Raw genomic sequence first — 17,837 nt, forward strand, 5'->3', positions numbered from 1 at the left:
ACAATCTGTCGATACTGAAGATGCCATTATTGAGCACAAGGTGATCTATATGACACCTCTATTTTGAAACAATGTAGTGGTAATGAAAATCACTGTATATTGTTCTTTCTGCACTGAAACTTCTCCGTGACTATTTTTCCTCAGTAAAGACTGCCAGACAACTATAACTGCACTGAACTGAGAACAGTGCCAATCAACCCAGACATCCTCACTCAGCATTAGACAGAGAGTCATTGTGATGCAATGTGGCAGCTTTCAGACTCTTTGCTTGAGTGTCGGGTGAGTGCAGGACGGTGATTAGTATGCGTAGAGTGTGTGTGTGTGTTGGTGCTGATGGCAGCAGTAGTGTGATGATTTCTCATGTCTGTGTCCTTTAAGCTCAGTGTCCTTAGTCAAACACGAGTGTTTGACACTGTGCATGGCCCACTGTAAGCTCTTTTACACTTCAGATCCTGTAAAACTCATAATGTCATAGAACAACTGCAGATTAAAACTCGTATGGGATCAATATTAAGGACAGGAGGAGGTGGTAGCAAGCCAGAGCTAATCTGCTTTACTTCAAAGCAATACCCTAAAGAAAACCTTTCGTTAAATACCTGGTCGTAACTAAAATTCTGAATCAGCTGTACAACTGATCTCAAACACTAAGATAGATTAGTGCACAGGAACTTTTCATTCACTATGCTGTCTCTTTCGATTCCAACAAACCTTCCTGTAAAAATATCCCTTTTCTCCGAGCTTAGAGCGCCCTCTGTTGGTTGTAGGCGTGAAACTGCATCGGGGGTGCGTGAGGTTCGCCATGACTTGCATTCTTCCTCGAAGCACGGCTCTGGCTCCTCAATTTAACCCTTTGAAAACCAAGTGACTGCAATCACTAGTTACTGCATTTGTAGCATCTCTGAGAATACAGGTCAGTGACTTGTATTTCACAATGGCCTGGCCTGGGTTCAACAACAGAAAGATGAGCTGGTATTTACACAAAGGAAAATATGAAAAGCTGCTTTTTATCGTGGATATATCTGATGACCTTGCTTTGATCTTGAGCACTGCATCACTGCACTCAACCTCTGTGTCCTTGGAATGTCTAACAGGATATATGAGGGCAGTGTGTGTGTGTTTTAGTGCATCACCGTGAGCACATGTGTCAGTCAAACACTGAGAAGACAGAAAATGACCACATCCAATTGGCAGGATAAATTCAGTTCCACAGGCAGATTGCTGACACTTACGCACGTTGCACATTACACACTCTCCCACCTCCATGCTCGCACACACATACACACATGCACATACACACACACACACATGCACATACACACTATCCTGCATTACATTTTTCACTTTCATTACTTATATTTCACAAACATCAGTGCATTGCAAAAAAAAAAAAAATAGGACCATATCAAAGGGCAGGGGTGGGTTGAATTGAGCTGTGATGATGAGATGGGACAGCTACGAGCACACATGAGACACAAACACCGGCACCACCATTACGCTAGGGCAATGCCACACCCACACCCACACCTCCTCGGGAAGTGGTGGTGCCGTCACAGACCTCCTGCTGACTCAAAGCCACACTCACAGCAGCAGTGCATCGCCTCGCTGCTGCAGCTCTGCCGCAGACAATCCCACTACTAGGAAGGCAGGGTGTGGCTTCTTCCCGCAAACCCACCATCTATCCGTGTGTGTGTGTGTGTGTGTGTGTGTGTTGTGAGAGAGATAGAGAGAGGGAGAGAGAGACAGACACACACAAAGAAGGAGAGAGGGAGTGTGTGTATGTGTGAGAGAGAGAAAGAGAGAGAGAGAGAGAGAGAGAGAGAGAGAGAGAGAGACACAAAGAAGGAGAGAGGGAGTGTGTGTGTGTGCCTATGTGCACATCATGCAGAGAGGGTGTGGTAAGCTTACGTCACAGCACTCCCCTGGGAGCTCTCTTTGTGTCTGTGAGTGGGAGCTGGGCCACACACACACACATACACATACATAAATAAATACACACACACACACATACATACATACATACATAAATAAATAAATAAATACACACAGCACTCCCACAGCACCCACTTGAACCCACATAAGCAATTTTATTTTACATATTATTATTTTACATATACACACATACATATATATATATATATATATATATATATGTGTGTGTATGTATATGTATGTAAGATTACATATACAGTATACTACACGACATCATACACAAACACACACATGCATGCAGCTGCACGGCAGCACTCACCCCACCCCAGTACCTGCAGGAGCTATTTTTAGCAGCTGCAGTGACGTGGGTGCAAGCGTGACAACCCCTGACTCCATTTACATACGCACTCAGAAGCTTCTAGTGGGCTCCACCACTCAGTACACTCACTGAAAAACATGCCACACACACACACACACACACACACACACACACACACACACACACACACACACACACACACACACACACACACACACACACACACACACATACATACACAGCACACACATCTTCAAACTGGCTCTACACCCTCTGCTGTTCAAACCATTTCAGTCAAATAATTAATTCTGACATTACCTCATGCACTATCATGGCCATGCATCACCTTTCCTCTTTCAATATTTGATTAAAGGGAGGGGGGCCTGATGCTGACTTGATATTTGAGCATAAGTCAAAACAGTTCAAATCTCAGTGGTAGCATTCAGTCTAAACCATGCTAACACACTGTTCTCGTGAGTTTGCATTAGTGGGGCTTGTCGCCATCTTTGATATTTGTGCATTTGTCCATTAACGACTAAAAGAGTCAAGCAGCAGACGACTGGCATCACTTTGGTTCTCGGCCAAAAAAGAGGACGACCAACTTCCTTATCAGTGTGTCAGGGGAGCCGTTAAGTCCTTAAAGATATGAAGCGGAGAGGTCCAGGACCTGAGCCCTGAGTCAGTAAGGGGTGTGATGGGATATATTATATCCCATCAGGTGTCATTCAAACAAACAACTCAGACAAGAATAAAGTCCTCATCATCCTGTGTCTGCTAGTGTCCCTGAAAGACAAATCTGGAAATGACCTGATAAGACGGCTGTCCATCTGCTATCAGGTGTCTATCAACATATCATCAACTTCAGAATATGGGGATGATGGAAAACCTGCCAGAACCATGTCGTACCTCTCATTAACTGGACCTCAGTGGAAATGTCAAATCAAGACCTCGCTTTCACATGGAGCCAATCTTTTTTTTAGGCTCGTCAAAATAACGTGTTCATTTTGATGAATACATTATTTATATAACACAGACTAATCCCACCTGATTATACCCCTTTACGTCATATGTTACTGTACATAGGTACCACAGTGAAACCAAAGGTTTAGTTACAGTGCCTTGCATAAGTAAATCTTTGTAGAAATCCGTTTTCACTTTGACATGAAAGGGCTTTTATGTAATTTTTTGGTCAAAAAAGCCAACTTATATTGACCATGATTGATTTATAAAAGCAATAAAAGGGTAAAACATCCAATGGGGTGAATACTTAGTATGCAAGGCACTGTATATATATAGTTAGGCAGTGTATTGAATGCCTTAATTAACCAATCAGAGCCAGACATGCCAGAGATTGGTCTAACTATGTAAATATCCTTTACATAAAATAGTGAAAACAACACAAACAAAGAAGCCTGCTGAGACCCAAACAAAGGTTCCTGTCTAGCTTTTCCACCTTCAGCCTCAGCACCGAGATCAGACACAATCTGCACTTTATCTCTTCACAACAGGCACCTCTTCACCACAGACATCTCTTCACCACAGACACTCCATACAAAACCAGCCTGGTGCAGGTGGTGAAAACCGGCCAACCCCTGGAGGGGGAGCCTCATTACACGGCAACTCTAATATTCCATTGTAACCCACAATGACAGCGGAAGGATAAAATGCCTCATGTTTGCTGAACATGGCGATCAGGTGAGAGAGAGAGAGAGAGAGAGAGAAAGGGAGAGAGAGGGAGGGAGAGAGAGAGGGAGGGAGAGAGAGAGAGAGGGAGAGAGGGAGAGAGAGAGAGAGAGAGAGAGAGAGAGAGAGAGCAGGCCTGCAGTTCTCAGCAGAACCACAGACCAGGCGGCTCACTGACGTCACTGCACTCACAAAGTCATAAGAATTACCATCCAGGTCACCGCAATACTCATTACGCAATACATTTTGGTGTATTAAATTATTTCATTTCATGATGTCATTTATTTAATTAACTTTTTTTGGGGGCATGGATTGAAACTAAATTGATCCCTGGTACAATCCCGCCCGTGGACTCTGTGGACTTTGAGTACCTAAAGCTTGGGAACAATTCACCCGAGCATGCAAGGCCAGAGCTGTTGTGCTGAAAAATGGGGTCCCAGCTGAGAAAACAGGCCTCACAATTACAGCCATGTTTTTAGTGTGTGTGTGTGTGTGTGTGTGTGTGTGTGTGTGCGCGTGCGTGCGTGCGTATGTGCACGTTTGTGTGTGTGTGTGTGTGTGTGTGAATGTGTGTGTCTTTGTGTTTGCATGTGTTTGTATCTGTGTCAAAGGCAGATAGTATAATGTGGACGGCAAACATCACCTCAAGAGCAGTAAACAAGACGAAAACCAACTACTCACCTGGCAATCAAAGTCCTGGAAGTTACGAGCATTCTGCGAAAGCAAGAAGAAAAGCAACAGGAAATCAATAAATACATCCTCAGAACTCTCTCCGTGTCATGACTCTACCAGTATCGTCCATAACTGTGTGTACAGGTGAACGTTCTGGAGTAAATGACCATGGTGGTCACATCTAGCAATTGCTAAGTGAACTACTTAAGCTCTTGAAAACACACAATGCTTTAATTTCTGCTCCATGTCCTTTTCCCATCCCTATATAAACCCTTGAGGCTGTGAGCAATATATATCTATCCGTCTCGCTCTCATTCTTTTTCTCTGTCCCTCTTAATCACACACTATCTCTCTCTCTCTGTACGAGCTGTTCTTAACGGTGGGGCCACTAGGTGGAGTGAGAGGTCAGAGAGTGCGCCTCCCTACCTTGGATCAGCTCCCTGTCCCCCTCTCTCTCTCTCTCTCTCTCTTTCTGTCGCTTTCTCTCTCTCTCTCTCTCTCTCTCTCTCTCAGGGCCTACCTGGCTGAGGGATTGCCCTCTCAGCATTTCCCGTGCATCAACCTGGGCCTCCTCAACGTCAAACACACTCACCATGGCACACCCTCTCTCACACTCCCACGACTCAAGCTGCCAGCGGTTATACCTGATTACTCAATAACATCTACTGTCAATCATTTACCCGGCACACTCTGGTCAGCATGTGTGCTTCCTGAGCAGTGGAAACATGACCTTCTCTCCCAGTTGAGCAACAGGAACATTTTAATAAAATGTCACAATTTCAAAGGTCTACGGTATGGTCATACTACGTTGCTCTGATTGGTTGTATGTATATCCAATTGAGCGAAGACGCATTTTTTTTCCTGGTTTGGTTGAAACACGCCCCATAATTAGTAAGAATTGTATAAATAAAAGTATCAGACTCATATTCTGACTAGAATTATGAGTATGACAACGTCAGGCTAGATAATGAAGGAAAAAATATGATAAATGCTGACATTCGCGAAATATGACCTGACTATGCTGAACCAACCATAACCAAATGACCTCTGGGGATACAGGTGTGAACTGACACTAGACACAACATGCTGACATGACATGATGCAACCAGGATACAACACGTTTGATGCTACCGGATGTCACAGCAGCACTCCTAATTTGACCTAATCCTGACGCCAGCGATGAAAAGACCTGCCTCAGTTTCAACAGTGCTGCTGAAGGAACGCACTACTGCAGCAGGAGCAGATCTCAAATCTGTCTGCCTGAGGCTGTTGTGATATTTGTGTGTGTGTGTGTGTGTGTGTGAGAGAGAGGGATGAGCTGCAGTATATTCTGTGCCCTTTCCAGACGAGAGAACGAACTCTGAGGTGTCTTTGATCTTAGCCTCTTCCTATTGCTCCCTTCTTCCTTATCATACCCCGCCCCCCCCCCCCCCCCATCTTTGAATCCTCAACTCTGCTACTACTCTCCCTCGGTTATCTAGGTTTATATGATAGTGTCCTTGCATTTTAGATCTCCCCCTTTTTAAACATTCCATATTCTATTTTCCCTTCCACCTTTCTCTTTCTCTCTCTCTCTCTCTCTCTCTCTCTCTCTCTGGCTACAGTAACCTACACATGAATTATTCAGTTTGATGAACTGAGTGCTGATGGAGTGATGACCTGTACCATCAATAACAGAGTGTAGATGTGAGTATATGTGTGGTTCAGCAACTCTATGTGTGTGTGTGTGTCTGTGTGTGTTTGTGTATGTGTGTGTGTGTGTGTGTGTGTGTTTGAGAGAGAGAGACAGAGACAGACAGAAAGAGAGAGTGTGTGTGAGTATGGGTGAGTGAGTGAGTGAGTGAGTGAGTGTGTAAGTTAGTGTGTGCCTGCTAAAAAATGGAACAAAGTTGTGGACTCGTGTAAGAAGCTATGTGAGCAGATGTATGCACAGTGAAGTTATGTAACACCGCTGCAGCGGCTGTGTCTCTCATATTTTCACATCAGTCGAAGAAGAGAAATAGAGGAGTTGCGTGAAACTGCTACTGCTCATGAGGCTGAAAGCACGCTTGTGACAGAGTGTGTGTGTGAGCACGTTCATGCATGAACGTTTATGTTTATTGCATTGAAATATCAGTGTGTACACGTGTATGCTGCCCTGTCTCTGTCTATCTGTCTATGTATACTCAATGTTAGTGTGTGTATGTGTGCGTGTGTGTGTGTGTGTGTGTGTGTGTGTGTGTGTGTGTCTATGTGCGCCCCTGTATGAGTTTTTACCTTGTTGGTCAGCAGGGGCTTGATCTCAGTCAACTGGACATCCTGTAGCTCATCCATCTCTCTGCTCTGATAGAGGAAAAGAAAGAAAGAGAGAGAGAGAGTCATTACAGATTCATTCATGCTATACTATAGCATCCAGTATCAGCAACATTTGCAATGTATGCTCTGTTATCAGCCTCTAATTTAATTACGAACCCCCTTCAGTCTTCCATCACTACTTCTGATCCCCGTCCAAACCCCCTTTTTTAAAACGCACATACCTTTAAGAAGAGAAACGGACTTGGGATAATACACTTAAACATTAGAAGCTTACTTTGGAAATTAGATCACGTAAAAGTATTAGTTTTACGGACTCGACTGTTCTACAGACTGCAATCCTGAGTTCAAAAAGTGCCAATGACCTGGACGTAGCCCTAAAGGACTACAGCGTGCATAGAGTGGAGTTGGGAGATGAGGAGGGAGGTAATTATGTCAAATCTGTTTTTTGTTCTGTAACAATTTTAAATGCTGTCACTACACCAAGATGTTTCAAATGTCTTGCACTGAAGGTTCATTTGCGGCCTAACGCAGCAATAGTGGTAGAATGTATAGACCCTCATTTGCTGATTTAGGTTCCAGTGATGCTGTAGCGGAGTTACTTTCTGTTGTGTTCCGATGCAGCGTTGATTGTTGTGGGGAGGATTCAGGGAGGTTAGTGATGGTCTCAATTACTGCCGTTTGATATCAGAACAATCTTTCAAATATGGCCTAGTGCTCAAAGTCTACGCTTACTGATCTCATCTTTGATTGGGTTGACAAAATGATTGCATGTGGTGTCATTGAGCTAGGAATTAGTGATCATTGCCCTATTGCATGTATAAGAAAAAACAGATATAATGAAGACAAATCTTACACAGTTACAAAGAGAAAACCCTTCTGAAATCCCAGATGCTGAAATTGCACCGGACTGTTTCAGAAAAACCCTTTTTTTCAGTCACTGACAAACATAGCCCCGTCGAAAAAGCTTAGAAATAAAAAGATCGGTTTTCATCCGAATGATCAGCTTTACTTAAGGAAAGAAACATCTCCTGGTCACTAGCCCATCAAACCCTGCAACATTTTGGAAAGCAGTAGACTCAAATAAGAACAAAACCACTAATTCCTCACCTACAAATGTCAATAATGGTGACTGCTTGATTTCTGAACAGAATGAGGTAAGCATTGCTTTTAATAAACACTTAGCTGAAGCTGGGCATTTATTTGAAAGAGAATACAAAGGGGCCCTTCGTATTGATGATGAGTGTGTGTGCAACACGAACTATGTTGCTCAGTTTACTAGTCAACGGCCTCCAGAATCACCATGAGCCCTTTTTTGTGAATTTGTCAAGCATTTGACACAGTTGATCATCCTTTGCTCTTACAAAGAGCACACAATCTTGGTTTGGTGATTGGTGACTGATTGTTTACTAAACCATCTGTCTGAGAGGCTTCAGTGTGTGTTGTTGGGAAATGTCCAGTCTGAGTTCTTTCTTCTGAGTTTTTTTATTGTTTTAGTGTGTTTACCATGTTAACTATATTCTCTTTGTTATTTATTACGTTTTATTTGTATTTGTAATCTCTGCGTCATTGAAGATTCCAGAGAATTCAATAAAGGTTGAATAAAAAACAAAGAAAAACAGTACCGTGCCATGGAACTACATCTCCCATAAATAAATAATTCCTTTACACTACATCACAGTCACATACGCTTGCTACAGTGCCACGCACTGAGACCTTTACAACCAACACAACCACTGTGTTCAATTTTTCAGAAACATTTCAGGACTGACATCAGAGGCTACAGGCCACTTTCATAACACGCGTTGCCATAGGGATGGAATTGCCAAATCAGCCTCAAATCATTTGTCAAATGTTTCTGGGAGAAGTAATAAAACGAAACATTAATTTCCACTCCTCTGTCCAGAACAGCAATCTCAAGGCAGAACGAGTCTAGTTTTTCCTGTTCCATTACACCTGCTTGGAAAAAACAGTCCACATACGAATACATATCCTGGCGAACGTTGATATGGAAACAACTTTTTTTTCTGCATCTGCAGTAAATTATTAAAGTGCACTTTTACACTGATCACACAGTCCTACACGTCAACAATTTTGCATAAGCCCTCAGACATCATAACTGTGATGTAACAACAATGATTTACGTGTCTGTTTTTTTCACAGCAGCAGTGCGCTCTGGGATGCTCTGGGCTGCAACTGGAGCTGATACATGTCTCATTCTTCATGGACGTGGACTCAACCCTCCTAACCTCCAGAGAGGGGTCCCACAGGGGAGAGGAGAGGAGGGCAGGCAGGGGGACGCCCAGGCCATTTCCCTCAGGAGATCTGGCCGTAAATTTGTTCAGAAAGATTGAGCACACACACGTACACACAAAAACACACACACACAGACACACACACACACACATGTACACACACACACACACACACACACACACACACACACACACACATCAAAAGAGGGACCAATGCCTCTACTGGCTGCAGCCTCAATGTCTGCTCAAGGGCAAAACACACACACACACACACTCACACACACACACTAACACACACACACACACACACACACACACACACACACGGTTTGTACAATAAAATGAGAATTTTTGTGCAAGTGGGATGTTAAGGATTGGTCACATCTCTATCTTCATGTTAATGCACTCTACCCTAGGAACTGGTGGAAGCCTCCTGGTTTTGGTTATCTCAAGAGTGTTTTTTTGTTTAGGCACTGCAGGGGTCATATATCAATGTCTCCATAAGATTGGGTCCAATATAAGGCGTCCAGGGTCGTGACTGGATGGCAGACGCGACGTGATGTGAACATTTATGAGTTAAGTCTCAAGAGCACTCATGTGTAATTATAGATCACTGCCACCCACAGAGCCTGTGGCAACCTGCACAGGTCAAGTAAAATGGACTAAAGTCACACATCCATCAAAGGTTTCTTGTGACTTTCATGAGATCCAAGCTTTCCCACTATAACCAGGTTGTAGCCGGGGGCATTGTAAGCCCTGAGTCTTAATCTGAACTCCACCACTCCTCGCCGCAATCAATCACAACTTGAATGGCCTATTTCTAAAGTCAGTTTTAAGCCCATAACGAAAACTATAAATGTTCTGTGTTACTAATATTACTGTGTGTTTTATACTATGCAGCAAAGCAATGTACTATGATACTGCTGAAAATGCTTCATGTATTCATGACACAGTAGTAAGAGTGACGTTTAGACATGCTTATTGTTGGAAAACACTAAGGTCTGTGGTGGTGGAGCCCTCCCATAAGCAGTTTACCTGAAAGGAGGTTGGTCAAATCAGGTGTACTAAACCCCCATCTCTCCATGGCTTTGACAGAATCAGAAGTACAGTCTTACTTAAAATGATATAACTACATCTATAAAGTAGATAACTGTAATAACCATTCCAGCACCACAAGGAGGAAAATACACCTTCAATGGTCCTTCTGCTCTCAAGGTCACACTGGGGCATGATCATTCAGTGGGTTAAATGGCAAGCAGCCTGGAATTCCATTCAGCAAGAAGGTAGTGGCACTAATGCTGGCCTATTCAATTACATAAAAGGAACCCAAAGAGTCCGAAGGAAACTGCTTGTACATATCACGCATCGGAAGAGATTAGCACGGTGAAAATCTGCCCAGCAATCCCGGTAGCAAAGCCGGCTCAAAGGCGCTAAATAATATTTAGACAAGGCGAGAAGAAAAAACAAATAATTAACATGCTTCAAAAGATTTACTCCAGCGCCTGGTTCAATCCAACGCTTCCAAGGGCTGACACAGAAACTAGGGCAAGGGCAAAGGCTAACTGTAATCATGGCCCCTATTCGCAAGGCCCCAGCCTAGCCTCGCCAGACTGACAGACTGACTGTTTGACTGAGATGGCAGCTTTACATCCCAGATGCCCAATTTTCTCCGGGGTTTCTAGACTTGGAAACAGGAATTCAATCCATCAATTTGCCATCCAAATGCTATTGATTTCCTAATTAAGAGGACAAGGGAAATTCTTCGGAATTCCTTTCCTGCTCGCTCTCTGGACAAAAGCCACTCAAGGACGCAATTCTGTCCGCAGGATTTGGATTGATTCCCTGAATGGACCAACCAACACCCACTCATTCCACCACACACAAACAGCTCTCCCCCTCTCGTGAAAACAGACCATCCACTGTCTCGTGAGCGCACTACCAACATCCCCCCCACTGTGTCCATTCCTTGCATGCCACGTTATGTTCCACCGTTGCCATGGAGACAAAGAGAGGCAATTGTTTATTTTTGGGCAAGGAGCCCCAGAGGACAAACCCATGTACGAGAGACACAAGCACGGCAGGCTTGTGGCATTAGTGAACATAGACAGTAGATCACACAGGCTTAGAGACCCATAGAGCTCAGCTTCTCTCCCCCGGTCCTTTCAAAGCCTGCTATCTAGCTGGAGCTCCAGGTCCCAGCAGACATGAATAATTCCAACACAGAAACAGGCAGGAGAAAGAGAGTCTCCTTTAGGGTCGTTTTCCTCAGTCATGATTACCTCTTTTGCAAATGTTTATCCCACGGCAATAAATGAGTTTGTTATTAAGTTGGCAGAGGTCATAAAGGAGAATTACCTGTGGAAGGGTGTGTGTGTGTGTGGGGGGGGGGGGGGGGGGGGGGGGGGGGGGGGGGATAAGACAGCAGAGCGCACACACAGTCATTTTCTCTGCAATTTCACTGCCACTTTCACACAACGAGATATCCACTTCACAGAGAGATAAGGGTGCAGAGAGGGAAAAGGGAGAGAGACAGAGAGGGAGGAAATGGTGAGATAGGATGACAGGAGAGATAGGGAGATAAAGAAGAGAATAGGATGAATAGATGGGAAATGAAAAAAAGAGAGGTGATAGAGAAAGGCAAACAGAGAGGAAAGAGAGAAAGAGAGCGAGAGGATAGAGTGAGAGAGAGAGAAAGAGAGAGAGATGATGATGTGACAGCAGGTGTCCTGTACTTTAAAGGACAGCATGTGCAGATCTGTGGCGGGCCTAGCATGACTCACCTAAACTGATTACACTAAAAACCCCAAACTGGATGTTTAGCTGTTGCTGCTGTTTACAAAGTCGAGCATAGAAACTCCAGACAACTGGGAGAAAATCTCTGCTGTGTGCTGGCATGACTTGTGCTTCCTCTAATCAGAGATGTGGCTGTGCTCTTCAACAGTGATCAGATCTTGATCTTTTGGAAATGAGAACATTTGTAAGAACGCATAGAGGATCCAAAAGGAAACGGAGAATGTTTCTGTAAGGTGGGATGACACTGATTAACAGGGTTCTCAAGATCTACAGCAGTAAGCGGTTCTTACTTTACTAAATGGGTCAGTTTTTGCTGTCTGTGATCTGAGATTATTTCATAGTAAGGTGTGCTGGCCCATAAACTGAGGTTGTTTTACAGTGCGCAGTAGGCCTTGTGGTTCTGATCTGAGGAGGTCTGAGAGACACTGATGTGTGCTGGTTCTGATTCTATTTGTCTGAGCACTACACAGCATTGTATGATCACTGGTTCAGTTTAGCTGCTGAAAAACACTGACTGGCCTTCACGCGTCAGGCAAAGGTTAGTCTCATCTGTCTGCTGTAGACACGACAATACTCTCTCTCTCTCTCTCTCTCACACACACACACAAACACACACACACACTCACACACACACTGAATCACTTACACACACAGATACATGCAACAAACGCGAGTCTTGCTACCTGCCATGTCAGCGAACGCTGCCACATGATGGATGGGGGGGATTGTGCCTCGCTGGCACCCCTCCCCCTCTCCAGCACCCTGTCCATCCATCTCCATCGCCAAATGGTGGTGGGGTGGGGCGGGGGACGCCGATAAACCGGTCTCTTCACAGGCCACGGGCCCCAACACTGACCCCAGGAAGCCCCCAACCAAATGCCTCAAACTGCTTATGAGCACTCATAGCTGACCCTGAGTCAGTAAAAGCTTTGTCTTAAAGACAGAAGTGACAAGAGACAACTCCCACATCATTCCTATCATTTAAGAGTAGAGGTTCTCAATCCTTCCACTAGGGACCCCTCCGTGGAAAATCTCCAAGCATACCTGATTGGAATTAGTGTCATTCCAATGGCTTTGGATTTGTTAAATCAGGTGTATTCAGCTAATGAAGTGCCACTGATCAGCTCAGTCAGGTATGCAGAGCAGGGAACTATAGGAAGCATGCAGTGACTGGGGGGGGGGGTCCAGGAAGAGGACTGAAAAGCCCTGCCATAGATCAGAAACTGACAGCCTCATTACCATCCATTTTATGCATTCTAAATAGAAAATGAGAATCACTTCATTATCCTCTGGCATTGGAAGTGAAATGAAGCCTTGTTAAAGGTACAGTCCGTGATTGTGATCAAATACACTTTTTCTCAATTTCAATGAATCGCTCCTCACGGTCCTCCAGCTGTCTGTTCAGAGTTAGAAGTCAAAAAAGCTCCTGTGTTTGTACACAGTCCTAGGCTCTGCAAATGGGAAACAAACGTAGTGGCTCGGACTAAGCCATAAGCAATCCCAGCCAATCAACACACGTGCTTCAGGAGCACGGAGGGGAGGAGTGTAATTTGATTGGCTGTTGAGCTCAAGTGTCAACGCTGCACTGGATCAAAGATTGCCGTCAGAGAAATCACACGCTGAGGCGAAAGATGGATGCACACACTTCCCAGAATTCTCTCTGTTTTCTGCATGTAGGTTGACAGGCAGCTGAAGGAGATCAAAGAGTCTTATCATGAATATCATACACATCGGTAGGCAAACACACTGAAATACACCAATGCAAAATGTCTTAACAGACTTGCTTTAACACAAACAGGTAAACACAGACATGCACAAAAACTCAGACACACACACACACACACACACACACACACACACACACACACACACACACACACACACACAGACACACACACACACAGAGACACACACACACACACACAGAGACACACACACAGAGACACACACACAGAGACACAGACACACACACACAAGAATTGTGCCTCAGTGCTGTCTTTTTCACTTAACACAAATTACTTTAATGACATTCTCCAATTACTGACACTGGAAAAGTGTTTTTTATTTTTTTTTAGCAGTGGAGCATGAAGGAACGCATAAAAAAAAAGGGGGGGGGGGGGGGGGGGGGGCGCTCAGGAGTGAACTTCTGCCAGCTCTGCCACCTACACAGAGCTGAGAAAAGAGGAGCTACAGGGTTGTCAGCGCCAGTAAAGCATCCGGCTGCCTGTGTCATCCTCCGGATCACAGAGGAAAACATCCGAGCCGCCTGAATGCCCCACGCTGCCCCACGCTGCCTGCTTATTATTTATTTTCCACAATCATTAAACCTTCACAAACGATGAGGTGGCAACGTCGTCACGCAGAAGATTAAATTAACCTTGAAATGTATTAGAATTCTCAAGGTCCAGGCCTTCAGCACGCTAATGCAACCTAATGCCACCCACTCGAGCAGTGAGCAGTGGTCCTGATCGACGTGAGGCTTTTGCAGACAGTGTTGAGCCTCCCTTGACAGAATGTCTATCTCTTGATTGTTTGTAGTGGTAACGTGACATCTGGTGTGTGTGTGTGTGTGTGTGTGTGTGTGTGTGTGTGTGTGTGTGCATATGTGTATGAGGGTGTGTTCATTTCACCTGAGTTTCTGACACTTTTCAATCGCATGAACCACTGTAGTAAAAAGCCTGTGCAGCTGTGGGATTTTGAGTGGGTGGTCTTTTGAGACATGAGAAGTAGCTCATGTCACTCAAAGTTTACCAACAACGCTAAAAAACCACTGCCTCGTTTATTTCCCCAGCTGTGACAGATTGAGCGGTTAGCTCCATCAAGGCAAACAGCCAAGCTCTGACTAGAAATGTCTTCTCTATTACACACACACACACACACACACACACACACACACACACACACACACACACACACACACACACACACACACACACACACTCCATTCCCCATGCTGAAACCATGCCTCTAATCTGCTCCCGGGTGTAATTCTGTTTTAAGAGACTGTGACAGGTTCAGCTCCAGATTATGTCCGACCAGCGGGCCTCCAACCAGCGGTCGTTGGGTAAGGGAATTAAGGGAGAAAATCTCTTCACTTGACATTTTTCCCCAAGCGGACCAAAAACAAAATTCAATGTTTGTGGTAATACTGTGGCACAATCCGTCCCCTCCTCCTCTCCTTAAAAAAGCCTAGGTCAGAGGGAGACACACCGGGGTTAAGAGAGATTTCTTTACAGGAACGCAATGTGAATACAATATGTTTCTCGCTCTCTCCCCCTGCTCTTACACAGACAAACACACACATACGCACACAAAAATTCTTACAAATATATCAAACGCAATGTACCATACCTCAATTTACCAATACACCCTTTCTATCTACGTCTGTCTCTCCCTTTCTATCTCATATCTCACAGACACAAACTGTGTAACAAAACACAAACACATCCAAGCACACCCACCTCGCTCTTTTTCTCCCTCGCTGTCTCTCACTGGTCAATGCCTCCCCTCCATCTTAAACACACACAAAGCATCTGCCACATGACTGAATGTAAATGTAAAAGCAGACGCAACCTTGCCACCCCCACCCTTATATTTAGCCACACCTACCAAATTACCCAATACTCTCCTCTTTTCCTCTCTCTCTCTTTCTCTCTATTTTACACATATGGTCGTGTTGAGGTTACCGAGGCACCCCTGACCTCCCTTTTCTGAGGCATCCACGGCACAATCCCAGATTCATCTGGAGCTCCAGCGGACAGGAAGTCCCTGTGCGGAGGAGCGGGCTATTACATCCTCTCGGTCTCCACTCCTCCCTCCATCCCCACTGTTCTCCCTCCATTACCGCCTCAGAGGGAACGACTGCTCCGAAGACGGAGCCTGTGACCTTGTGTCTGGGTTTTTCTCGTCTCTTGCCTCGCTCACTCACTCCTTCTCTCTCCCCCATTTCATTATATTTTGAGATCATGCCAGTGCCTCTTTCTCTCCATCTCGTTATGCATCCTCAACCTATCTCTTTCTTTTTCTTTCTCTCTCTCTCTCTCTCTCTCTCTCTCTCTCTCTCTCTCTCTGTTGTTTCGTGATGGAGGGATCCCTGTGTTGCGCGGAAGAGTGACTCACACACTGGGGCTCACTTCATTAGTAAAGCCCTGTGCTGCTACAATGCAGCTCTGCACCGCTGTGAGTGCCAAAGGGGGAGTTCCCTACACTACACTACACTACACTACATTGCACATAAACTCAAACATCCACACACACACACACACACACACACACAGTGTGTGAGCGAGAGAGAGAGAGAGAGAGGGGAAAAAAAGCATACACTGCACACATGCACACACCCACTGTACAGATACTGTCATAAGCCAATGGAATCAACGCGGACACACACACACACACACACACACACACACACACACACACACACACACACACACATACACACACACACACACACACACACACACACACACACACACACTGAGACAGGTGGAGTGATCGGACGGGACGAGGGTGTTCCCTGGTCCCCGGTCCGCCCCCCTCTCCTTCTCTCTCCCCATCTCCCAGAGCTTTTAAAGGATTGCATTATTCTTTCCAGAGCCACTTTATCGCCTAATGGCCTTTAGAGATTAAAAAAAGCCATCCAACATATTGATTCAGGGCCTAATATTTGTTGGCATCATCGCAGAGTCTGTTTAAAAAATGTTACCACCCCCTTCCCCACACCTTGTGAATACACTCAATCTTTCAGGTTCTCACACCCAAACACACACACACACACACACACACACACACTATGGAACGGAAATCAATGGGTCTCTTCTTGCCCTACTATGTACTTATTTGACTGTCAAGTCAATGCTTTGGTTTAATACTATATCAAATGCCGTTTCTTTACACTTCAGCGTAAAATGTTCTCTGCCTTCCACAGCGTGTTAAGGCCACATTAATAGGCGTGCTGTGTGGATATACTTATTGATTTCTGAACACTGAACAGGGTTGTAATATAACAATGCAATATGCAACACTTACAATATGTCCACAGCAAACAGAATATACTGTATCATTTTGAAAAATGCACATTGATTACAGCTACATGAAGGCACCCGTGAGGCAACATACACTGTAGGTCCACTTCATCTTTACATACATACACTATAACGTTTTTAAAACTTGTGCAGCTGGTGTGTTTTGTGCAGATGTGTTTCGCCAAACTTGCCAGAGAAGAAAGCCACCAAAAAAAGAAAATCGCTGGCTGGCAATTTGAGTTCAGCATTGACCTGGGAGCCAACAAACACACCGGATGCTTGTTGTGCTGAAAACACACAGAGAACTCAGCTAACCAGAGCGACTAATGAGACCTCCGACTGAGATTAGGAGCCAACCACTCCTCACAACATCTCGCCCTAAGAATAGAACCATTCTGATGATGAGCCCCTTCCTAACGAGTTCCTCTATGGTTGTCAGGAGTTCATGTATAAGTGATGCCACGACCCCAGTGTTGTGGAGCTCATTCATGTGGACGATGTTTGAGGAGATGTGATTTGATTCTTGGAAGCCTATTCGCTCCTGATCCAGAGAAACAGAGGGGTTTGTTTGTGCTGGATTGCAGTGGGCCGAATTACAAATACCTCAGCAACACTTCAGACACGAGACACTCATGAATGAGGTTTGACTCCTCTGGCTAACACATGCTTAATGCAGCCAAGGGATCCACATTACAGACACTAAGCGCTCAGTCATTGTAGCCTCTGAAGAATCCATTAGTTTCATCGGAATGGCAGATGCCCTTTCTCATTTAGCAGCTAGGGGTGTTTTTGGAAGCACAGTCGATTTATAAACCAGCTCAATCAATTAATTGAGAAATAAAACAATTGTGATTCATTAGAAACCCT

At 44.7% G+C, this 17,837-nt stretch overlaps 1 protein-coding gene across 3 annotated transcripts in view; it reads right to left on the bottom strand.

The window, feature by feature from the left end:
- The window catches only part of ndrg3a (ndrg family member 3a), a 45,622-nt gene that overhangs the window by 22,454 nt on the left and 5,331 nt on the right, over positions 1-17,837 (bottom strand). For all 3 annotated transcript variants that reach the window (XM_031567384.2, XM_031567385.2, XM_042707771.1), the window contains exons 2-3: positions 6,860-6,925; positions 4,613-4,645 (exon numbers count right to left, since the gene is read on the bottom strand). In XM_031567384.2, coding sequence (XP_031423244.1) covers positions 4,613-4,645; positions 6,860-6,916 — 90 coding nt within the window. In that variant the 5' untranslated portion in view covers positions 6,917-6,925. The remainder of the gene's footprint in view (positions 1-4,612; positions 4,646-6,859; positions 6,926-17,837) is intronic.

Source organism: Clupea harengus, chromosome 5, assembly GCF_900700415.2.
Source record: "Clupea harengus chromosome 5, Ch_v2.0.2, whole genome shotgun sequence".
Lineage (NCBI taxonomy): Eukaryota > Metazoa > Chordata > Actinopteri > Clupeiformes > Clupeidae > Clupea > Clupea harengus.